Source organism: Magnolia sinica, chromosome 8 (genome assembly GCF_029962835.1).
Source record: "Magnolia sinica isolate HGM2019 chromosome 8, MsV1, whole genome shotgun sequence".
NCBI lineage: Eukaryota > Viridiplantae > Streptophyta > Magnoliopsida > Magnoliales > Magnoliaceae > Magnolia > Magnolia sinica.
In genome coordinates this window covers 20,857,195-20,884,568 of record NC_080580.1, presented here as the reverse complement: position 1 = coordinate 20,884,568, position 27,374 = coordinate 20,857,195, and the positions used below count along the sequence as shown (strand labels likewise).

Sequence of the window (27,374 nt, the reverse complement as noted above, 5' to 3'; positions counted from 1 at the left end):
AATTCACAACAAAAAGCAGCAAAAAACTACCAGAACCAGAGAAAATTTTATATCCAAATGACTTGAATACTAAAAAAAGAAAAAGAAAAGTATTAGGCAGAAAAGCATGAGAGATTTAGGTTTCTTTTTTCTTTTTTCCATTTTTATCTGAATTATCATGGAGAGATTTAGCCTCCTATAGTTTGGGGAAAATTACTCTCTTGGTGGCAAACAAATTAGAAAAAATTCCAACGAACATTTTTTTTGACAAGATAGGGGTGAGAAGTGTTGCTATTTTTTGATAAAATGGGATGACGTCAAAAGCCAACAGAAGGTAGATTAGGAATCAGTAGGATTAGCAATATGAATTGTGCTCTTCTTTCCATGTGGTGGAGGTTTGTCTGTGAAATTGAGGGCAAGGTATTCCATAATAGCAACGGTGGCCATAAAAGCCACCATTGTTACCTTTACAATACGGGTTGTAATGGTTGTTACAGCTCCTGTAATGACCGTTACAGTCTTTTTCTTATTGAAAAAAAAATCCAAAGAAACTTTATTGGCCCCATAATGGACCGTTATAGGGCCGTTACGGCCTTTATGGGGGGCATAACAGGTCATTACGAGGGTCGTAATGGCCTTTACAAGTCATTTTTTACATAACGGCCGTTACAACCCCGTAACGTGTAACGGTTGCCACCGTTACCTTTACGTAATGGCTTTTACAGCCCCGTAACAGCCTTTACAACACCATGAATGAGGCCATTTTTTGGGAAATTGTTGGTAACAAACAATGTTGTCAAAATCGTTATCATATCACAAATCGTAATAGAGGTTGAATTGTATCAAATCACAAATCATATCATAAATCATAAGATTTTTTATGATATTCTTAAAAATATGAAAAAATATAAATAAATAAATAAAAATTAAAAAAAACTCAACAATCATCCTTTTGCCATCAATATGCACCTAGTAATACTATATCATGATTGTGTTAAAGGATTCTTATCTTTTAAGTCTTTCGAGAAACTTTCATCAAAAACATACAAGGATCCTTTAATAGTTTATGTTCTTGTTAACTTTCTTAAATGTAAAATCATGCTAGAAAAAGAGCATTTGATTCTGTAAACCGAGGAAAAAAGATATTTTGATTTCTAACCATCATTCCACAATACATATAAGTCAACATGATCGTAACCATCCATGAAAACATTCCAGATTAGTCTCTTATAAAAAAAACAAAATAAAATAATTTACCTTTTCTAAACAATTCTTTTTTCTTTTTGAAGGGTTTTTTTTTTTCCCAAATGATTCTTAAAGCCCCCACCAATTCAAAAATGAAAGCCAAGTGAAGCTTAAAATAGAAGAGAATAAGTATAGTTTGAATTCATAAATTGGGATTTGAATCGCAAATCGTAGGATTCAAATCATAAAATTGTAAGGTTCATATAGAAAGGGACTCAAAGACGGGATTCAAATCACTTTGCTTAAGATTCAACTTAAATCGTAAATCATAAGATTTTAACAACACCAGTAACAAATATAGTGTAGAAGGGAAGAGCTTGGGATATGGGGGGAGGAGATAAAGGCTTGGGGATTCAGTGGTTCGAAGAATCTTACAAAGTGTAGGGGACATTCTTCAACGTTAAACATAAATTCTTTAGCTTCGAATTCTCAATCCCATCCATCGGTCTTTTTTCCTTTATATTTTTGTGTGAATCATAAAGCATTTAAGCTAGTGCTCTTCATTCTACTTTATATGTTTACAAAATATTGTGGAAATGGACATTTTAAAAATGGAATTTAAAAAAATAATAATAATCTTTCAAATATTTGACTTTGTATCATGTACAATGCATCCTGAAATTATTTGGGCACAAAAAATGTTACCTTGATATTGAATGACCAAAATATATCAAGGGTTCTATGGTTTAAATAAATTCTCAATGTCTCATTTTGTAATCCTATTACCTTCTTTGTTTAGATAATGTATGCCTCTAAAACATTTAACCTAATCAATTTTGATCTTGATATATATCTCCCTAATAACTAGATAGGTCAACAAAGACGCCACAGCCTAGTAAATGAGGGTGTCTATCATTCTTATTTATGTGTATCATTATCCTCTTTGTTGTCCATTTGTTGCGATTATCTATTTCTTTGCCTATAATGTGATTTTCATTGCATATTTCAGAAATAAATAAATAAAGGAATCTGATAACCAGATTAGTTGTGAGCCCATACTTCCAAAAGGTTGAAAAAGATGGCACTATTTAGGCAAAATAAAGTTCCATTCCATCAAACATCATTATGTTAGTTACACTACCTACGTGTTTTCTCTAGTTCATTGTTCTTGTATTTGTACATTCCACACACAAGAAATTCTTTGAACTTCTGCAACTATGTTAGAACTTTGGTGTAGAATATAAATAGTGGTATGACCATGGAAAAGTTTGTGAACATAGGTGTAGAACATAAATAGTGGTATGAGTCTATGACCATGGAAAAGTTTGTGTATGCGCTGCAACAGTTTATACACTAGAATGTACACATTGTAAATGATAACTACTGAGAGGTGGGAGTCCTTATGATGCAAGAAAAATCTATGCCCACGCTTGGATCCTAATTGATTACACATGTAGACCCTACATGGCCACTGTTTGGGATCCACATGGTCACACATGTGGAGAGAGCTCTTCTTTACTCTCTCTCTTTTTTTTCTTTTTTTTTTTTAAATGTTTTAACATAAAGTGAAAAATGCCCTCACTTGAGAACTAATAGAGAAAGATATGTAAGTAGGGAAATTTTAGTCAAATCACATCGCACTAGGGCTCTTTCATTTTCTCTACATTATAAATATTTTTCATCAGACGTATAACCCCACAGTGGTTGATTATTATTATTATTATTTTCTTCTCTTCTTTGTGAAGAATACTCTATTGTGTTGCACTTTTCTTGAAGGCAAGTGTTGACTTTGATCTTTAATCTACTTTGCATCACAAACTGTGTTTAAGTGGTACCAGAGTAAGTTCCTCCATTAGAACTTGAGGCATCTCCTTTAATCTTCTCTCGTTCCTCTTCCCTTCTTTCCCTTTTTCTATTTTATTTCTTACCTCCCAATCACTCCCATTCACATCTTAAAAACCATTCCTAAACCTCAAAACACTATCCCTCCAATTCCCATCTCAAATCCAGCCCCAAAACCCTAACAGCCCCTTCCCCTATATCCAACAAAACCCTAACCATAGGTCCATAACTAACAACAACACCACCCCCCCCTCCCCCCCAAAAAAAAAAAAAGTAATAAAAATAAAAATAAAAATCTAGCTGCTGTTTCCTTACATCCAAATAATAGCCCTCATGTTCATGTCCACATCTAATTTTTAAGATCTAGCACCCTAACACTAAATTCAGCCCGTCCCACCCTATTTAACCACAGTTGTACACCCCTGATCCACAGATTCATCCCATTTAATCCAAATAGGCAGTGGGATCTATCTCGGATTAAAGATCAGTGTCAATACATTATGCAGACAGCAGATCCACTGATCTGTAGTCAAATCAACAGTCTAATCTGTCCAAGATTGAAGATCAGTGTCATACGATGCCCATATAGTGGATCCAGTGATCCCTGCTCAAATCAACAGTTAGATCTCTCCCAGATTGAAGATTTATGTCCAAATATTCTCCATAGGGCAGATCAATTGATCCACGATCAAATCAATGGCAGATTTGTCCCAGATTGAAGATCAACATTCATATGTTGTCCATGTAGCGGATACATTGACTCAAGGTCGAATCAATGGTCAGATCTGCCCCAAAATTTAGATTAGCAGTTTTCTTGAATGATTTTCAAGAAGACTGACAATCAAATACCCACCAACAGACAGATTCACAATCTATGTTCAAGTCTATCAGTGCATGTGCACTAGAAGAGGGACTATCTACAATTGTGATACAACAAACGAAAACCTGAATGATATGCCAGGGCCTTTACAAATTACAACAAAGGATGCATATGATAATCAAACAAATTACTGACATGAACAAGAATTTCACAGCTCAATTGAATACTCTAGTGGGCTAGGTGACCGCTATAGATGGAAGCAGCTGGGATAACACTGCTGCTCCTCAAGCATTTAGGGGGTGTTTAGATCGTAAGTTACTTAAGCTACTTATGCCTTAAGTAGCTTATCTTGATTTCTACTTATTAAACCAAAGTGATTAAGTAACTTCAAATAAAAAAGCTACTTATAATTGATTATAAACCAAACTTACTTATCTCAAATAAGTTACTTGTCTACTGCTGTAAGTAGAAAAAGTAACTTATTTAGTGGTATCCAAACGGGCCCTTAACGACTGCTTAGAAGGTGTCATGGAGTCTCAGAATGTCTCTCTCGGTTTACCTGAAAGAAACAAGATACCTTTGAAGGTGCATGGGACCTACAAAAAAGACTTCAACAACTTACCTAACTTAAGAGTGCCCAAGCTGCCATTCCCCGTCAAGAAGAGTATCTACTTGGAGGATGTAATGATCACACCGAGAACCCAACCAAGCAAGTAAAGATCGAGATCCCGGATTACGATGGTAAGCTAAATCCTAAGATTTTCAATGATTGGCTGAAATCAATGGAAAGATATTAGTATTACTGTTGGTACAAGATGGCCACAACTGTTAAGCTGCATTTCACAATTCTGGAACTCAAGGGCACAGTCCAGGACTGATAGTACGGAGTTGAAGGAGACTTGCAATGATGTGGCCTACCTCCCATGGGGAAAAGATTTCTGCCTCTGGAATACGAGATGATTTCATTGTAGAACTCCTCTATCTGCGTCAAACCTAACCATTGAGGAGCATACTCAATATGAGCTAATGGCCCAATGCCGACTATTTAAGATGCCATGCAACGGTTGAACACTCTTGCAACGAACTACAGTTAGGCATCCAACGTGAGTTGGTGATTGTTCAATTGAATAGTGTAGGCATACTGAATGGCAAGGAAAGTGCATAAGCATAACAAATGCATGATAACTAGAGGTCGTATTTTCCCAGAAGGGAAATATCCAACATACCACCCCACTGTAACTCTACCCCTCGCATTGTTGCACCACATGTAGAAAAATCTCAACAATTTCCTCCGATCAGCAATGAGGACAGCTATGAGGCTATATGCACAACTAACCCAAAGACCACTCATGGAATGAGAGAGGCCTCAAAGAGAGATCATGGGAATTTTTCATACTACAAGCTTGGGGGTCAAGTAGATCTTGCAGTCATGTGTCTGCCTTCAATCAGCAATGAGGACAGCTATATGCTATACGCACTACTGGCCCTAAGACCACTCATGAAACAAGAGAGACCTCAAAGAGAGATCATAGGGATTTTGCTTACTAAAAGTGTGGTGGTAAAGCAGATCTTGCAGTTGTTCATCCTACGAAGAACCTAAAATATTGTGATGAACCTCTCAAAGAAGACAAGTCAGGAGATGAAAGATGAACAGATGAGGTCATTAAGGAAGCGAAGATGGTGTAAAAGACAGTTGAAGATTAGGGCATCTCTCCCTTGGACTACAGAGCAGATAGCGAGAGTAACGAAGGAGAAGACAACTAGGAACTGCTTGTACACAGGTGTTTTCCAGACAAGAGGTACATGCGAAGGAAAGCCCATTAAATTCACCATCACAATGGCTTCACCCTTAACATTGTTTCCCAGAAAATAGTTGGTTGCAGCCGCGAATGGAAAAGTATTGACGGCTTATCAGTTAATGTGGATAAGAGGCACAATAATGTGGGTGATCCATTGATGCCTGGTCACTTTTTCATTAGGAAATATTACACTTTGTCAGCATGGCGTGAGATCGTCCCAATGAGAGCCAACCTTGGATGCATAACTGGTGTGTGAAGTACTGTGGGTTCACCAAACCAACAACCTTGTGCATAATGGAAAGGAGATCATTCTCCACCCAATGAAGGATGATCCTCCACAAAAGGATGGTGGGATGAAAATTGCTACTGAGACAACCATGGATTTCATAGAGAGTGGCATGATGGCACAGAACCAGCTGGTAGAACCTGTGAAAGAACCAAGATAAGAACATCAAGCAGAAATGAAAGGATAACCATTTCGTGTTTGATCCCTTTGCATCTCAAGCTGTGTCACCTTAAGGACATAAGAGAATCCAATCATGCGAATCTCATCAAATAAGTTCTTATATTACAAGAAAACTAGCATTCTATCTAAATCATCTTCAATGTTATCTTAGATATCTCCTTACAGCTATCTTCCCTGGGTTATCTCAAATATTACCATAACGATGAAGCACTAATGGCATCATGACCGTTGCAGTCAAAATTGAATTCAATGCTAATTCTGTCACATGAAAACTAAAAGCAATTAATTAGCACAATCAACAAATAAAGATTCCAGGAAGCTCATAAACTTACATAAGCTAATACCAAAACACTTAAGCATAAAGACAAAATAGATGGAAGTTTGCATGTTAATATGGACTACATACCCTAAACTTTTTCCCATTATATAATGATGAGTTTTCTTGAATTTGCTGATTCCAAATCTACAAAACGAGATGAAAGACATATATGAGATCAAAGAAGGATTTAAATAAATAGAATACAAAGAAATCAAATAAAGCCTAGATCTCTTAAGGGTGAGGTGTACCAATAGCATTGGTAGTCATCGATTTGAATACTCAAAATGAAATAGATGAATGATGTAGAAATTTGGATTAGAGTTTCCAATAATCACAACTAATACCTATTATGCCATGGAAAGGGAAGAAAGAGATGTCAATTAATGAAGAAGATCTTTCTGAATTTCTCTGTCTTAGTAGGCATTTCTACTTCTATCTTCAGTCCAACTCTTCCAAAAGTACTTCTCTACCAAGAAAGAAACTAACCAAACTTTTTTCTATTTTTATGGTCACACTTTTCTTTATTTTTCCTATAATGGGAAAAGATTAGTATTGAGATCGCCTGCAACTTTTGGCACGTATTCCTCCAAGCTGCTAGGAGTTAAGCTTAAAGAATTAAAAAAGAGATTCAACATCAGCCAAAAGGCCTATGGCCTTCTAAGTGGCCATTACATGCACCCTTTGGCACATTGATGCCCTCTTCAGGCTTAAGCTGCTAAATATGGCTGAGTTTCGATGCACATGTGAATTAAATTGTGGACAATAGAAATTCCTTTAATATAGAGGAAAGGAGCATAGAAGATCTCAGGGAGAAGATGGATGATAGAAGGAGGGGAAGGGAGAAAGAAAGAAGAAACTAGGGAAAATGAGCATGTTAGTCGTGAAACTAACACTTTGATTTTATTAATAAAAGAAAGCTAATGTGGTATCCAACATGACAACATAACCTGACTACTAAAAAGCAGAAAAAAGAAATAGCACATGCATGAATATAGATATACAAGTTAACGAGGCATTTACGGGTAGAGATCCTATGGTGTATGTTATTTGCAGATGGCATAGTTTTGATTGAAGAAACAAGAGAAGGGGTAGATGCAAAGCTAGAACCAGTGTTCGTAATATCGGTATCGTGTTACATATCGCAACCTTGGGATACGGATATGTATCGGTTATCACATGGGATATATTGGTCGTATCACGTAATGTATCGTTGTTGTTGGAAACATGGGGAATTGTTGGGAAATTGGTCGAATTTTTCAATGAAACTTCAGTGATTGTTAAAAAAGACATCAATACAACTTTTAAAAAAGACATCAATACACACTTATAAATCAAAACATTACAAAAAACAAGTGCACATAATACGTTTTCTTTGTATAAGGTCCTAATCTATGCGCTGTCTAACTGAATTGATCCAAGTATATTCAAAGTCTATTCATATAATTTATAAATGTAAGAAGATTTGTGGAAACACAAGCAATACATTCAAAAGCAAAAGAAGAATCACTAGATCAGGTTACATACATGTTTGATTTTATGTTTGGACACAAAGATTGCAACTGGTTAGCGAGAAATTGAGAATTTTTTTATTTTTTTTTCAATTTTCGGAACTCAACCAATCTTCTCCAAATCTCAAAATTGAAGCTCCCAATGCATGATTTTTCATGCAAAATCATGAATTTGTAACAATTTGACACCGATTTAACATGATTTATAGGGAAAAAAAAAAAAGGGATCGAAAACCGAAAATGCTCATTGGATCGAACATGTGGAATATATCCCACTACTTGTGCGTTTCGTATCGCATAGGTGGGATACAAGATATATCGTGGGATATATCGGCTAATATCACCAATACTTAAAACACTGGCTAGAACTATGGAGGGATGCTTTGGAACCATACTAATGCAATTTTAGTAACAATAGAAGTGGAAAGGAAGAATTAGTTGAGATGGTTGACTAACTAGCAACAGCAAGTTCTCAAGCTGTTTGGAGTAGTGTGGATCATGCTAGCAAAGAAATAGCAAAACTTCCAATGATAAATTGGAGTCGATGAATATGATGTTTCATATAGCCAGGGAGCATATCCGAGATTGGGTGCCAAGCATTCCATTATTTAAGGGATGTAATATAGAAGAGATAGGGGCTTGCCTTCTACAGGTTAAATGGTTGGGAGCTTGCCTTTTATAGGTTTAAATGGTTAGGAGTTTGCCTTCTATAGGTTTAAATGGTTAGGGGCTTGCCTTCTATAGGTTTAAATGGTTAAGAAGATCAAGTGGAAATCTTATTATAGCAGATGTCTATATGGCTTGTAAGCAGTTTTGTCTTTACATCAATCACAGACCTGATGACCTATGTTCTAGCTGAAGTTATGGACCTTGATAGAGTGGAATGGAGGAATGGGGTTGCTGTGGCTGCCCTAATTAGTTGGGATAAGGCTTAGATGATGATCCCCTATGACATCCCCTATAACGAAAATGTTATCAACTTAGACAATTACAATGATTATATCAGCATTCCGGTTAAAGAATAGTGTATGATCAACTTTGATGTGAAACTACCCAAATTTCAATATTGCCTTGCTAAAGCATCCAAATCAAGCACAAGGTGATTACTTTAGGCCATAAATATTCTTGCTTAGTTTGCATACTATACCAGTACCAGTGTTTTAAGTATCAACGATATCAGCGGATATATCCCACGATATATCTTGTATCCCACTTGTGCAATACGAAACGCACAAGTAGTGCCGATATATCCCACTTATTCGATCCAGTGAGCATTTTCGATTTTCAATCCATGTTTTTGTTGTAAATCACGTTAAACTAGTGTCAAATGGTTACAAATCTATGATTCTTCATATTTTCCATGAAAAATCATGCATTTAGAATTTCAATTTTGAGATTTATGGGAGATGGGTCAAGTTGCAGAAAATTGAGAAAATCAAATTTTCTCAATTTCTCACAAATCAGTTACAATCTTTGTATCCAATCACAAAATTAAACATGTATGTAACCTGATCTAGTGATTCTTCTTTTACTTTTGAATGTATTGCTTGTGTTTCCATACATGTCTTCTTACGTTTATAAATTATACGAATAGACTTTGAATATACTTGCATCAGTTCAGTTGGAAAGCGCATATATTAGGACCCCATACAAAGGAAACTCCTATTACGTGCAATTTTTTATTTTTTATTTTTTATAATGTTTTGATTTATAAGTGTGTATTGATGTCTTTTTCAACAATCCCTGAAGTTTCATTGAAAAATTCGATTAATTTCTCAATATTCCCATGTTTCGCAACAACAGCGATACAACCGACATATCCTAGGCGATAACCAATATGTATCCATATCCCGAGGGTGTGATACATTACACGATAATGATATTTAAAACATTGACTAGTACCAATAGAGGGTATAAAACCTAGCAACGGAGGCATGTATACATCTTCCCATAGGTACCATAAATGAAGGCAGTATTAACATCCAACTGATGCAAGGACCAAGAGAGATTTGCAGCATGGGATAGTAACATACACACCGAATTCAATTGGGCAAATGAAGCAAAAGTTTCATGAAAATCAACTCCTAGAGTCTAAGTAAAACCTTTAACTACTCAATGGGCTTCATAGAGCTCAATTTCTTCATTGGTTTTGTACTTCACTGTTAAGAACCACTTATATCCAACAACTTATTTTCCAAGAGGCAACTGTATGAACTCTCATGTTTTATTCTTTTTGAGGGCACTCATTTCGTCCATCATAGCCTCTCTCCACTCAGGACGTGAAGGAGTATGACTAACACTACAAGGCACATAAACAAATGAAAAGGCATGGTATGAAGGTGAAAGGGTGTTCTATGAGACGAGCAGTGCATACACATTTCCCTTAGAATGCAATGGGAAGGTCATTATGTTCACAGACTGGAATAGTTGAAACCCTACCTAAGTCTGACACATCCAGTTGTGGATTGTCGTTGATGGGCAACATTTTAACTTTTATCCTTTAGTACATACAATACCCAGAAAATAGCACTTGTAAGTTGTAAGTTGTATCCTTCTTGGAACTTTATTAACCTAAGAAGATGCATTTGATGGCTTTAGCATCAAATTTATCATGATGAGTGCTCAGAAAATGAATGAAACACACACACCCAAATACCTTTGGATAGAAAAAAGAGGTTTGTCAAGCTGCAACTCTTGAATTGGAGCTGTTCCACTAAGACCTAGAAGACATTCTATCATCTCAGCTATAGTGAGAAGAGAACAACGTCGAAAAAAAAAAGAGGAAGATTTGCCTCCATAAGAAGCACATGGGATACTTTGAGGAGATGCCTGCTTTTTTTCCCCTTTTTAGAAGGTGGAAAAAAGTTTCATAGCCTTCACCCCCACTGTACATGTGGATACAAGTAGTGCTTCCTAAACCATCCATCTTCTGGGCCTCATTGTTCATGGCCATTGTTCAAAATCCATGCCTATCAAACAGACCACTCTGTTTTTGCAAGCCATCATATTTGACGGCTAGAATAATCTGATAGGTGATGTTTCTGAGCCATTGACTGTCCATAGCTGAGCCCAGCAAAACTGCCATATTAGAGTAAGGTTGTCCACCTAGTGGACCACTCTTGATGGGCCTAAGCCTAAAACATTAAAGTTTTGAAAAGTTGTAAACAGTTCCAGTTGCCCAAGGATTGCATACAATTAAAAAAACAAAAACCAACATACATGATCTTCTCATTAGATGCCATTTTCCATTCATCGATGACATGCAACATCATACCCCAACCCATCTCCGGTGTACCTGCAGTCACAAGACTCACATCTACTACAATTACCTGAATTATCAACTAGCTGGAGCTCACCATGGATGAGTAAATTCTTGCAATCCTCAATAAGACTCTGGATCAGACAGGGATGTAATTCATTACCCAATACATGCAATTGGCAGGTTGTGAGGTGAATTGGATCCCATCCATCAAGTGGGTCCATTTTGTATGTGGCCCTTTGTTGAAAATATACCAAATGGATGCCACCATCCATTGGAGGCCACTGTACATATAGAGAGCATCATTGGACCTTTAGCTCCAGGCCATTCATGGCTATTTAATTACGAAAACTTCAATTATAGAGAGAAATTCATTAAAATGTCCTTAAATCAATTTATTTAAATATTTAAAATGTTTTAAAATTAAGAAAATGTATGCTAAAGTTATCATACATCATAGTATCTGAACATTTCTCTTTTTGAAATAATAATTAAATAGTTAAAACAATATTATTGTGGTTTTCTATTAGTATTAGGAAATTTTAATGAATTTCTCTTTATAATTAAAAGTTCTCTAATTAAATATTTAGTTTGAAATATTTTCAATTTATTTTATATTTTAAATGGTTTAAAATCCTAGTTCCTCTTAATAGTTGTAAATTTATTCATTATACATTATTTTAATTATTTAATTATAAAGTATTGTACAATATTTTAAATATTTTGAAAGAGAACCTCTCTAGGATGAAACAATATTTAAAATATTTAACAATAACATTTCCTTTTAATAAAACAATAATTTATCAAGTTTGTATTATTGTGGTACTTAATTAAAGAGTAATGCTCATACGCATCTAGTTGTACATCCAACTAGTTGGCATGTGGGGGCCAACATAGTGTTTGCATGGCATCTTGTCCATCCAACAAGGTTGTCCCACCATAAAAATAGGATACCCCAAAAATCTGGATGATCCAACCATGAAAATGGGATGCTCCACATGAATGTGAAGTTTTAAGGTGTTGTTTCACGGTTTTCTATGGTGTACCCCACCTAATAGTTGGATAAACCTGATTTTTGGGGCATCCAATTTTCATGATGGGATAATGTTAATGGAGGGACAAGATGTTGTACAAACACCATGGTGGGCCTACACGCCAACTAGTTGGACATCAAACCAGTTGCGTGTGAGCATTACTCTTAATTAAATATATAACTAAAAAATAAATAACTTTAATTGGGTGAGTTTCACAAAAAACATACTTTATACAAAGTATTTATGTTTAATTAATTATTTTAAAATTATTTACTTTTACAATTAAATTTGTAACAACTTCATGTTTCATGCGCATTTGCCAGTGCTTGGTTGACAAGTAGAGTATTAAAGGTGTGTGCAGATGCACTAACAAATTGAATTACAATAAATAGCCTAATAATGTGGAAATATTAAAATTGTAGAATCCTTCCTTAGCAATTGTATTGATGGTCTGGTATCCAAATTACAATTGCATTACTTTCAAGCTAGAAGAAAATGAAAGGAATGTGCAATTTGAGGGCCACTTTCTCATTTTTGAATTAAACATAACTAATTCTGCCATAGCCTCTTGATTAAACTGAATTTTTGCAATTCATTTCACTTGTTCATCACATACAATCATCAGAAGAGTAAAAACAAAGAACAACAAAGATATTACCCACCTGCAATATGGATTCTTCCAAGGTAGTATCAGGATGGGGAATCCTGTCGAAAGATGCATCGAAATTTACGGACACCTTCATTTAACACACAAATGATAAATAAATAAAACTTGAACTCGCTTAACCAAATTAATGAAGTTTCTCTCTCTCAATTAAGAAAATCAAGCCATGTAAGAGAAGATGACCGAATAACATCATCTTGAGATGAAGGGTAAGGGGTCGTTTGGATAGTGGTAAATGGGGCAAGTAGTAAATGTTTTACTAGCAAATCATTTACTACTCGTGTTTGTATGCTCTAATTTGCTTGTAAATGATTTGCTAGCAAAGCCCCATTCTCATTTACCAGCAAAAAGGTGAGTTTTCATTTACTAGTAAATGAGGAGATGGCAACGGCTCTATTTTTTTAAATGAAAGCCTATAAAGCAGATTTCATTTACCATTTACAGCCTATCCAAACACTATAAACAATTTACTAGTAAATCATTTACAACTTAAAGCCAAACAGACAAGCTGTAAATCATTTACATCCTTTAAGTGATTTACTAGTAAACCATTTACCACCATCCAAACGAAATGATCTAGTTTCTAGGGGGTCCGCTTTTGGTAAAATAGACCACTCCTATTGGGTGCCATCATGGATGGGTTCTCCAGCAAAACTTCCACCAGTGGCCAATCTTAGCCATATAATTGGTGGACTTCACTTGAATGTGAACCAATGCCTTTTCTACATGTTTTCAGAGGTTTTGCCAGTGTTGCTTGCCCATCTCTAGCATATTAGTTGTAAAGGTGGTAGTGCACTCATCTTGGATGGTTGGAAGCTTTAATCTGACAGGCCACCAAATGAACGGTTCATAGCCAAAAAAACACGGTGATTGGACAATCCTCCCATTTAATGTAGCTTCTTTTTTTTTTTTAAGGATTCATTTAATGTAGCTTGTTACTCTTTGTTTTGTTAAACTTTTTGTCTGTATGCACAACAATGATGCGATAGCTAAGATAGCTTGTTTGTCCATGGTTTTTGGGCTAAGGCCTGTGGATGTGGAGGCCCACTAGATCAACGTTTCCGATCACTCTAGAAAAATGCCATGTAAACAGTGGAATGCTAAAGAAGGGCAAGCAAGCATCACTAGCAGACATCATTTTCTAACGAATCCAGATCCTCTGCTTGCCACAAATAGGAAATTCTTGTTTGTTGCAATCTGGTTGGGCCACATCATCATCATCACACATTGCATTTCATGCAGCAGTGCTGATAATGTCAGTGATGACGTGGACCAATCACGGTGCAGGAAAACAGGAATTTCCTGTTTGTAGTGTGTGCCAACAATTGGACAGCTAATATTTGAGATCATCATGGAATGGCATGTCCATGATGGGCCAACCAAATGAATGGTTATCACTGGAAGGTGGGGCCCACTTGATTGTTTAACGATAGCTTCCTCCAATCAAGTACCACTCGACTCAGCCAATGGGCCATCCACATGCAAGCACACAGCAATTGAACATGCAATATGTACGCAGATCCAAACCGTTCCCGGGTCACAACCCAAAAACCACATTACAGATTTGTTCAAACCATCTGATGGGTGGCCAGAAAATGGACAATTAAAGTGAACTACAGCCAATGGGCCAAATTCGACAAATAAATAACCATTAATAAGAGGTTAGTTAGGATCTGATCAATTTGATTTCAGTTATAAGCCATGAAGAGTGAGGCCCACAATTTGGACGGTTTGGATTGTGGTAAATGCATGACACGTGTACAATGCCAGTGCATGTGTACGAATGATCATACTCTAGCAGAGTATCGAATAACTCTTCGGATTATGATCATCAAAAATTAGATAAAACAGATTCAAGATTACGCCTAACCAATCATCTGAAACTTCTCTTCTTTTGTTTTTCAAAGCAATAATCTGAAATTTAAAATAAATAAATAAATATGAAGGGGGAGGTGCTAACATGCGCCGGGGAGAGACCGAAGGGGCACGTGAGAAGCAGCCTGTAGGTAGGAGGAGGATCGACCTCAGTCGCGACAGAGGTATCTGATTTCTCCATTGAAAGGAGCTTCTTCCACTCGAACTTCGGTCTGTTGGGAAGAATGGGAAATGAGGTCGTTTTTTGTGAGTCGCGATTGACAATTCCCCCACCACCATTCGTCGCACGTGGAAAGATGATCAGTTGATTGGAACCGTTTATCTACGAATTAACATGATGGGCCACAACCCAAAAATTCACGGTGGAGGATGGATGATGCTGACATTAGATTGGTGGCATTTGAACGGATGGTTATAATTGATCAAGGGAATAATCAACGGTCTGCATTCTACTCCATCGGTAGACCGATGAGTCGCATGTACATTGTGGTTTTTCAAGGCATTTTAAGTCAAATAGGTAGTGCTCATGTCGGTAAGGCGAGAGAGACCCAAACCCTCCCCTATATTTTTTTTTAACTATTTCTTAAAAAAAACTATAATCATTTTTTAAATATAAATAATTTAACAAATTAATGTAAATAAGATCCAAACCGTCCATCAAATAGGACCCCATTTGTTTGAATGGCAAACCAAAAATCAGGCTGATTCAAACCTCAGGTGAGCTACTCCACATGGAACAGTTGGGATGGAAAAGCCCACCATTAAAATCCCAAATTGTGTGTGAGTCTAACGTGGTGTATATCAAATATATTCATCTGATAGGTTTCACTAGGATGAAGGGACTTCATGAAAATAAGGACACTAAAACTTTCAAAAATGCCACACGACGTGAATTTAGAGGATTTAAGTATGATTTCATGCAGTTCCTTATGGTATGGCCCACCTGAGTCTTTTTATTGGACTGATTTTTAGAATACATAGTGAAAATGTGGCATCTCAGCTGATGGACGGTCTGGATCTAATGGATGGTCTTCCAAGGTATCACTTTGTTAGCAAGGGTCACGCCCGCCTGAATGACTATGCGTGGTCAAGGTAGCACAGTAAATTTGAAAAGAGGTGATGTTAGTGCATCATTTCGATCTCTTGGTGAAAATGTCAGCAATATCCACTCATCTGATGGACCCTAGTATTTTTATTTTTTTTTAATCAATGGATGCAAATTGTTTTCTATCATGTGGTCCCATATATATAAATCTATGATTTAGCTAGAGATTTTTTATGTTAGTTGATTCTCATGGTGGTTCCAACCTATTGGAATATCTAGATATTGAATCCTAGATATTACATTCACTTTATACATTTGATGCTATTTTTTAGGTAGTTTGTACCTTGTGATTCAATGGGCACCTTCTCATTTTGTAAGGCAGTTTGGCTGCGTGCCTATGTGGGATGTGGAGCTATCTGCAGCATAGAGCCCACTGTGATGTTTTTGAGAAACCCACCTCATTTATTTGTCGTGATGGCTCATTTTAGGGTTTGGGTTAAAAAATAAGATATTGAAAAAAGATGACGAAAATCGTAACAAAACAAAATGAAAGAACAACTTCAAGCCAAGCTCGAAGCGCATATCGAATACACTTTCCTCAAGGTATTATTCGGTCTCTTTGGTTTGCATAAGATTATTATTGAGTTGCTAGTGAACTGCTTACAGAATACAACAAGCTTTGATAGTTCCCTGTATAGCAATCACAAAAAACCTATGATAGAAACTCTAGTATGCAATTTTACAATCCCAACATACTATGTTTTTGTGAACAGATAACTCATTTCAAGGGCTTATAGAGAGAAAATAGTATAGAATTTGAATGGATGATTTTTATCTCTAGAAAGAGCAATATAAATTATGTTTAATCCCTATTTTAAGTTTTATACAAAATGAAGGGCTATGCGATTTTGCAAAAAGGTGTTTCTGAATAGTTATTTTTGTAACTGTTCAAAATGGTCGTATCTATTCATTTTGAATAAAGAGACACGACTCAGCTGTTCAGATCGGTCAAACTAACTGTTGTAACAACTCTTTCAAACAATCAATTGTCACAATGGCCGACTTCTATCAACAGATCATCGAAACGATTGATTTCTATCGACCGATTTATACAATGGTTGATTTCTATTAGTTGATTATTGCAACAACCAATTTCACAATGGACTTACTTGCTACGGCTGATTCTGCAATAGTTTAGCCTAGTCACACTACAACTCGCACAGAGTCACAACACTCCATGATAGGTCATGAAGGAGAGCCACTTGTGGCACAATATGCCCGTGCGAAGTGTAAATTACGCCACTAACACCTCTATAGCCTCACTGCCCATATCATATGTGCACGAGCAAAAGCATATACACACATGCTAGTTTACTACTCTCTATAAAACTACATAAGAATTTTAGAGAACTCAAAACTTATAAACCATCTAGCTTTTATCTCTCCAAGTAATGTGGGACTATAGAATTTTAAAGTGTTTCACTTTTACAAACTAAGTTTTGAAGAAAAAAAATTAAATTCAAATATTTTTTTATAAAACTAAAGAAAATGTGCAAGTGCATGCACTATAAAAGAACATTTTTATTATATCAATTTAAATAATTCCAAATGAGATAAAATCTGAATAATCCCCCAATTGGTTAAATATAAATAATAAAAATACATGTTAGAAAAGAAATATTGTTCTTGTACATAAATAAAGTTATCTATTGATTTGAATCGCTCCTTAATATAACCATCTTAAAGTCCTATCAAAATCTCTAAGTACATAGGCTTTTAATCAATTATTTCTTACATACAATCACGTTTGCATATATGAGATTCCTAATTTTAAACTCACTTAGCATTGTTAATGGCCATATGTTTATCTTGTTTCATGAGTGATTTCAAGAGAAACTATAACTCTAATGAGAGACGACACCACATCTACACTTACATAAGTGAAGTCTTTCTAGTGTCTCCATTATATTTTAAACACTTATCCTTAAGACTAGACTTCATTAAGAGTTTTAATAATTCAACCTTTTATATGTAATGACCAACATTGTCCATCTCGAATGAAGTTCTTATTAACTTTAATGTTAAAACTTACCATATATTGGTGACTTATTTTTACTGATTGAACAACTAGTCATTTCGTATCAGGTTAGGTTTCTATCATTTGTGAATATTTTAATTAAAGAGTTTCAACCATATATCTCTAAATGGTATCTTTATCACTTCTTTTATTGGAGATTTTATAAAAGAATCAGCCAAATTATTACTTGACTTCATATAAGTGATAGTAATGAATTTATCTTAAATCAATTGCCTGATATAATCATGTATCAAACTAATATGTTTGGATTTTTCATTATATGTATCACTATAAGCTTGCCCAAAAGTGTAATAATTTGGTATTTTAGTACGCATACCTACACAAACATACATGTATACTTGCATTTATTGAAGCATACATGCATACATGTAACAATTCATCCTAGCATTCATATATAAATGCATTTATAATTTGTGTAATATGCTCTTATTAATACGTGTGATATATTTGTTAATTATAGATCTATGTAATTAGTAATTATATGTTTTGTGTGTCTAATAAATGTATATACATGCACATGTGTGCTCTTGTCACTTACACCCACATGATCACCCATTCATATATAAATTAACTTGAAATTAACTATTGAAACATTAAACTTAGCCAATCATTACTCATGACTTGTATATCAAAACTATTTAATTAGGACCTTATATTTATACTTAAAAATTTTCAAATTAAATTACCCACTTATACACCTAAACAATCCACTCTAAACTATTTAATCTCAAGTTATATATACCCTTAGCAAACCCGTAAAGTTAGAGATCAATCTCCTTCCGTTTAATCCGTAATTCTCACCATATACTTACATTTCTAATAACTATTGAACCCATGATTTAGATCAGCCCTTTGAGTCATATGATAACGTATCTAAATCATCCAAAACAACTTAATCGAGAAGATAAACCACTCCCTCGTTCTTACTAACGCGTACAAAATTTTCAACTTCACTAATTCTATGACATTCATTAATTAACTTTCATATCGGCTTGTATACGCAATCATTCATCAACCAGTTATATAAATATCTAATTAATTAGACTTTGAACTAGCAATTTAACTGTCCATGTCACCATTGGATGATTCCATTATGACGAACTTATCCTAAGTTAATCTAAACATATATATACTCGTTTGTCCATGATTTTAAACCATTCACCATATTTTTTACCCTTGCGTGATTATTTCATGCTACCAAATTTCAATTTTAATGGTAATAGGTATATTCATTGATCATCTAAGGATTTTCATGGTGTACACATTCCTACACATACACCATTCTAAAAACCCTACCTGTAAGTATCCAATTGTGATAGAAATTTCACCATAGGTTACTCGATCCAATTAAACCACACATCTATAACCTCCCCACCTAAGTCACGATATCCAACCATCCATTAGAATCTTTCATCTTATCCATTAGACGGCCCACCTAATCGCTAAACAAAAATTATTAATGAGATCCTCACATCTTCTCCAAAACCCACTAGATCACTTTTCAGATTGGGTTATGTTTGGGCCTATTTTTGGAGCCCACGAGCTTCCCAAGAAGAATCATCCGGTTTCTAAAACTTTTAAAAAGTGAAAGCATATCATATACATATTTGTACCTTTCACTATACATCATCCACTTTACATATCACAATCTAACTGTAACGCCCTGAAAATCGGGGGTCGAGCAGGTACCAAACTCCCGAGTTCCAACGCATCACTTATGCAACAAATATAATGATGATTTGATGTTGTCCATGTTAGTGCATAAAACATGAATGAGATTAAGCTAAATCAGCGAATCATACTCCAAGGACAGTTGAATTCTCGCAAGCGGAAGATTGTGATAAGGGGAGACCATATATATATATACCATTGTAAGTCCCCAAAGTATAAACTCATTGCCAGGTTAAATAGTTACAAGTACTGATTCAAAATATAAAAGAGTGGTAGTCCTCTACAAGCATAAACCCTGAAGCCCCGTTGATTCAGAACGGTCTATGTAAACCCGCCTAAATACTGCATGTATGAGAATGCCTACTCGTCATCCTCAAAGTTCGGCTCCGCCTCGCAGGCTATGCCATCATCTGAACCTACAATAGGGTCTGATTGATGTGTACAACACCGTCCCGTAACGTGGGAGTGAGTGATCAACTCAGTGGAACAATAAAGCAAAGGTTAACATGTTATCGATTCAGTCAAGCAGTAATGATAACGCAATACAAGCAAATATCCCTAAGTACTGTGATTAATGCAAGAATGATATGAAATAATGATGCATGCCCTCGCCTACGCTCCCTCAGCGACTTCATCTCACGATTGCGACATGCAACCCTTCCTCAGTGCTTGACCTACTATGCCAAACGCACACGTAATGCAGTGCATGAACATGATTACCAAGTTTCTTATTAGACCCGTTTCATACAGCAGGATTGGGAAGCTAAGGTACCTCCCTTATATCAATTCCCAAACGATGATACATTCTAGGGTCGTCAGTCCTAGTAAATCTCATACGATGTTACGGTTCTAGGTCACTATAAAGGGCTTGTCACCTTATCAGTGCAGGCCTAATATATACTCTCGTTGCTACGTAAAGGCTCGTCGCCTCTATGCGGTCTTAGAGTATGCTCGAGGTCACTACAAAGGGCTCGTCACCTTATCAGTGTAGGTCGACGGCTCAAATACAGTGTCTCATAACACCGTATTCAGCTCACGAGTTTGTGTTGCTCACTGGACACTACGGGGAGGCTCGTCACCCCAGCGTAGGCTGACAGCTCGACCACGGTATCCCATACCACCATGCCCGGCTCATGAGTCTTAGCGGATCGAGGTACTAAAGTTAAAGGAGTTTTCACTGGTGAGTTTGGTACCTTAAATTCAAGAAGTAGCGTCCATACATGGTGAACATACATCGGGTTAATTGGGTTACTTGACAAGCTTGACTGGTACGAGCGTAAATTGAGCCGATCGACATGGAGCGCGCAAGCACTCCGCGTGGCTAACTACTGCCGACAAGCAGCGTACGACTCGGATTCATCGGGCATGTCTGTCGTGGTTAAGTAGTTCAACCACCGTTCATAGACAATTACCGATTGCCTGGACTACATCATAGCCCCAATCACATTCCAAAGATAGCATTCACATATAGTAATCCAGAACAGTATGTGACAACAGAAATCAGATATAAATCGTACTTGAGCAATTTATCAAACACATACTACACATAGTATCATACGTAGACATTTCATCCATACTGTGCATAGTAAAAAGATAGGTTATATAAAGATTACTATAACCATAGCTAAAGGAATTGAGATTCCTATCCCAACACCCTCATTACATGCATTTAAATAAGCATCTTCACATTCGAGCATTTTATCAAATACTTAGACTACACATATTACATACCTGTAATAACTTAGTTAAAAACAATATAGTAGCAAATCCTATCACGAAGGAGTTGCCACGCATATAACGATTATGCATTAGCAACCAACAATCATGGCAAGCACAAATCATAGTTCCATATTCATTTGAACATTTTCACAAGCACTTAGGCTACACATTCCAATATACACGACGTATGTTGGCCGTAATATGTATTAGGACAAACCCTTTCGCCAAGGAGCTGTCACATATACAACAATCATATATCCACGACGATTAATCATGACAAGCACAAATCCAGATTCCATACGAATCCAGTCACTTCATCAAACACATGGAATACACTAAACTCAACATATTTTTTATATATCTGAAAAGCGAAACAAACGTCGCATTTGGCATGTGAAATGGCACCCACGTCAGTTATAAATCATTAACCAACATTGAAAGCCTTGAAAACCATATCTTAAACGTTATAGTCCGCATCTTACGCCGATAAACAAGTATCGAACTCAGTTTGTATACTGAGTCTTTGTCTGTGGCACAATAGCGACCTACAGTATGAAATAAGTTAGCTATTTCACGCTTTACACGATTTGAAACCCTAAAACAGATTAGGGTTAGGTTTTCTTACCTAAGAACGAAATCGGAATCGCCTGTATAGCGATACAGGAATGGTAGTTGAGTACGTAGAATAGCGGGATCGAATCTCAGGAAGAATCGCTAACTTACTCTCTCACTTTCTCTCTCTTTTCTTCTTAGGGTTTGGAAATTCGTATGTGGTGAGAGATAAGTGGGTTTAGGCCTTTATATAGGCCCAGGCCTGATGGAAATGACCCCAGGGCCAAGGTATACTTAGGTTATATCCAAAGGGCGCCTGTTTCAGCCCAATGAAGCACTTCTGGTGGCCCCTTTTCCATGTGCGGTCGGACTTAAGCTCCCTGACCATGGATCTAGGTTAGGTTAAGTTTTCGCTCCGATCGGGTTTACAGATCGACCGTGGTGGACCAGTTTCAGTTCAACGGTCACCGTCACTCGATCAGGGCCACAAGTACATTGCCATGTATGGGCAATTTTTCCTGATCCGAGGGTATATTTGGGTCAGATTCTGACGGTCTGAACCCTTATATTTGACTCGTAAATGACACGACTCAGTTTACTTAAATTCGAATTTTATTTCTAAAGACATTCATGTTTCTCGCACACTTAGTCCTGGGCTCAAGTTGTGCATTTCTAGACACAATTAAGACTTGATTTTCGAGGGAGTTGTTAAGTCCAGTAATGCGGTCATAGCTGTATAGTTTTGCGGTTATCGGACTTTCGACTGCGATCCAGGTTCGATATGGAGTTTTAAAGCGTTTCCAAGAACAACCGGGTTTAGGGATGGATTCTAGGTTTCGAGGTAATGTAGCGTCAATGACTCTGCACGTTTCAGGTCTTGCAGATCATATTTAAAGTGATTAGTGCTAATTTCACAGATAAACTAGTTTAACACTAGTTAATTCACGCCTAATTTCTAAAGGATTTGGTCCTGTGAGATTTCTGCCTGAGGTGGTACTCAGGTCTTTGTACGAATTTTTTCGACGTTACACTAATAGTCAATTCACAAAACTTACCATACATGTACTTCCCAATGCATCAATGAGCCCTGTTCACTTCGTTCGCATTTATTAAAGCCTTCAACATTCATTTTAAGCTTACCATCATCCGTTTTTTTTAAAACTCATTTAGAACTATTCATTTGCCTATCTGGCCACCCAAAAATATATGCATCATGGACAGTGTACATCCACCCGATCCAAAACTTTCCATGTATCACACGTGTGAACTAGTGTCAAATAACATTAAGTTGATGTGTTAGAAATATAAAAAATATTATCATAAAACCCATTTTTTGAAAATCCAATGTTTCCTCACTCTTCTTTGAATGGTGGATACGCAACACTGTTGTCGTGCAACCTATCTTTCTTCAACAAGATCCATTTGATTTACCCTGTCTATTTGTTGAACTTGACATCTCATCATTTCATGTATCTATTGAAACCATCCATCAACTTGAAACGTTCATTCATCTTAAAACAATATTCCACCAATTCTATATTTTCACTCGCGAACCCAAATGACTGAACACATCAAAATACACATACTATAATGAGAACCCAACCTACAACAGTAACTAGCTACCGTGTTGCAAACTTTATCGAAAATTCATCTTCTCATTTTTCTTGTCTTCCTTACACGACACATATTCAAGTCACCATCACAGCGGGAATTATTAACCCATTGATCAAGGCCATTGATCAACACTGTCCAACCATGAGATCCTTCATCATTTATGGTCTTTGCATGCCAAAACACGTCGCCAATATTTTCAACACTTTCAGTAGTGTCAGGCTGTAGAAAAGCAGTTATCGCAGCAGAAACCTTGACACATCGTCCATTTAAACCTTCCAAAACGTGGGACCCCTCAACTCCCATTCCAATCAAGGCGATCAAGAAAATCGACACCAACCCTCCGATCTCTTCTCCTTTCTCATCAAGATGCAATGGTAATAGACTCAACTCCATAATACACTAGCCAAAACCATTTAAACCTCTGAAAAACATTGACACTAAATACCTTTTAATAAATCCAAACGATTCTCTGAAGACGGTTTATCAAGATTTATCTAGATTTGCAATTCGCCACTAGAATCGATCGTTTTCCAAACCAGAAAAAATGAACTATTTATTGTGAAATAACTATTAAAGATCGTCTATTCAAAGATTCAACAATTCCATATATTGATTGTCTGCATGTACCACAAGGACAACAAGTTGAATAAAAAATCTTCACTTATGTGCGGAGAACTGCATCTACAATCAAGTTGTGTGAGGTGCCTATGAGTCTAAGCTGGAACATTGGAGCGCGTAAGAAAACATCTCCTTTAAAAAGTGGAGTCGGTAACAAAGTATCATAAGAGGATTTCAATCACGAGAGAGAGAGATGGAGAGAGAGAGAAGAGAGAGAGAGAGAGAGAGAGAGAGAGAGAGAGAGAGGAAATTAGGAAGAAAGAAAAATCTTGAAGATTAATTAAGGTGGGGTGATCTTTTTCGAGTTAAAAATTTTAAATTTAGTAATTAATTATCAGTTTTAGAATTTATTTAATTTGTTTAATTTTAGATTCTAGAATTAAATTTAGTTTTGTTATATTTAGATGTAAATCCAATTTAAGTAAATTATAATCTTGATTTAGATTAACCTTAAAAAATTTAAATTTTAATCCAATATAATATCTGAAAATTTAGATTAATTAGTTTAAAATAACTTATTATTTTGAATGGTAGAATTATCAAATTGATATTAATTGGTTAAATTTAGATTTAATTGTAAAGTATTTGAAAAATAAATTGTTAATTTTAGATGGTAATTTAATTAAATTAATGAATTTTAAATTTTATTGTATTAAACTTTAAGTCAATTCTTATTCGATTTACTTCTTAAATTTTAAGAGCCAGTTAAATTAAATAAATCAGATTTATTTCTAGGTGAATTTATGATTTTTTTTTTGAAAAATAATGGAATTAATTCAATATTATTAAATGTAAGTGGTAATCTAACTAAAATTTTAAATTTAATAAATAATAATATAAAGTGTAAATTTTTATTAAGTTTATATCGTAAATAAATGAAAATTCAAATTTTTTTATTAAAATAAATAATCTAAATTAATTATGTTAAAAATGATTTGGGGTAGAATGAGCGGATCTACGCATTGGGCTTAGTGGCGTCGCTAGATTCTTCTTGGTTTAGATTTAAAATTTAATAATTTAATTACTAAGTTCATATAAATATTCTCAATAATTATTAAATATGAATTAAAACTTATTATAAAGTAACCATTCTATATCCAAATATAATTGTATTAATTTAAAAATCATTTTTCTAGATATAAACGGAATTTCCAACAATGATTACAAAAAACAACATTGCCTTACAGTAATTACAAGGACTAAATTTTGACAACATTAAATTTCTACACCTTTGTGTAAAATTTGTATCATAGTGTGGAAATCCGATTCTATGGAATATTTATATTTTTTAAAGTTTTAGATTCCTTTTTTTATTTCTTTACTTACTTATCTTAGAGCGTACTGAATCTTCATGATATACGTGCATATTTAATAAATTATCAAATGTGGAAAAAAAAAAAAAAAGTTGTGATTGTGTTTCTTTGTTGGAAGACTTTAAAGCCAGCAAGTAGGGCGATCATATTTCTTAAATAGAAGACATTAAAATCCATTGGATCTATAATACCTCAAGAATTTTTGCGATTACATATGTACATGAGCACTTATTTTTGTATATATCTCAATTTGAACTCGTACTTTTCGGAGAATGACACTTAGACTTACATACATCTACACACACTTTTACCTTCGAGCACCTTATACCTTTGAGACCTATTATATATGCACATACTTGATCAGTCATCTAACCAATCTATGTGATAGCTTCTTATCACTGAAGAAAGATATACAACCATTCACTTAGCTTTTAGACCGCTCGATCATAATAAATCAACTTCGGGATCATCTCATCCACTTACGTGCATGTCTATCTATAAATCTGACCCGTTCTTCTTATCTATCAACCATATATAAGCTTATCTAACCATTAAAAATTTTAACGACCCCACTCCTAAGTACATGTACATACACCCCCTTCATACATCTCAAGTTTAAATATCCTCTTACACTTGATATATTATCAATCTAAAGACAATATTGGGAGTACTCTTCATGTACTAATGAATCTATCTAACCGTTCAATCTTGATCTGAACAATTATATCATCACAAAATCGATAAAGATATAATTTAAGCCATCTGCATCCGATCATCTGCGACTCTAAACCCTCCAACACGACCTTAATATTTTGATAAACATTTCACACCATCAAAGTCAAATTCCAATGACCACAAACATACCAATGTCTCCTGACCCAATTAAATCGTACGATTCACCATTTGTCTTATAAACTATGTGATCATTCATTAATTGATCAAATCAACCATCAACATAACTCAATCAATCTTTCCATGGCCATCCTTCCTACAAATTCAACCATCCATTTGTTAGGATGTCCAGGTCAATCATCACCATATTCACTTAACCAATCCTAACCATTTATTCATCAAACCCATTATTTAATCATTCATCCATGAAACCCTTAACCATCCATCCATGCACACACTCATTCAAATCAGTCATCCAACATATCCATCTATTACAATGAACCTAGAGAGGTTTTCAATGGTAGGCATCTCTCCCTATCATGCAACCCACCTAAGCTTTGGATCAACCTCATTTTTTAGCCCATGTCCAAACATGATTTGAAAAAATGAATGGATATAGTAGATTTCCTGGAAAAGGGAAATTGAGTTTCCTCACCTCTCTCCCGTTCCAATCTCCCCTCTCCAAATCATCCATTTGATTTTTTTCATAAACGAACCACGTCGGGTTAGAGCTTGCAAATGAAGAACTCATTGGATAAAAAACCTTCAACCTTCGAAAATCCATATCCACAAACATCATGCATCAAATTCAAATTGTCCATGATGATCAAAATGAAGAAATATATTTCGGATCAAATTCTGCCACTGGAGCTAGCCTTTGTTATTTTATTTGATCTCGAAGCCAACATGGATCTTTGTATAAGCTACGAATTTAAATCCAAACTGTGCATTGCATGACCCATCCGATCAGAATTTATTTACACTTATATAAATAAAAATCATATTTTAATCATGGCCAACCAATCACTGGCAAAGACAGTTTTGTGTACAAATTGTTCTGTGCGTTAACTCGTTGCAACGCTCGAAAAAGCTTTATACAAGTATGACCTTCGAAACCTATAGAAACATTAGAAAATGTTATAAAAGCCCTTCACATTGTAAGGAACAACTAATTGTAAAGAACAAGAGATTTGAGAGATAAGTGTCATGCCCCAGAACCTGACACCTAAGTAACGAGGCTAAAAAAATAAAGTGTATTAAGATACAACCCTCCCCAAGTGTCCGGTTCTGGGGCATGACACTTATCTCTCAAATCTCTTGTT

The 27,374-nt window shown here is 35.6% G+C and overlaps 1 protein-coding gene across 4 annotated transcripts in view; it reads right to left on the bottom strand.

Annotated features, from left to right (window-relative positions):
• LOC131253052 (nudix hydrolase 9) overlaps positions 1–15,107 on the bottom strand; it is a 37,952-nt gene extending 22,845 nt beyond the window's left edge. The window contains exons 1-3 of one of the 4 annotated variants that reach the window (XM_058253876.1): positions 14,836–15,107; positions 12,874–12,948; positions 6,498–6,554 (exon numbers count right to left, since the gene is read on the bottom strand). In XM_058253876.1, the coding sequence (XP_058109859.1) occupies positions 6,498–6,554; positions 12,874–12,948; positions 14,836–14,931 (228 nt within the window). In that variant the 5' untranslated portion in view covers positions 14,932–15,107. The remainder of the gene's footprint in view (positions 1–6,497; positions 6,555–12,873; positions 12,949–14,835) is intronic. The other 3 variants (XM_058253873.1, XM_058253874.1, XM_058253875.1) reach the window with 3 other exon arrangements.
• Positions 15,108–27,374: the final 12,267 nt, after the last annotated feature.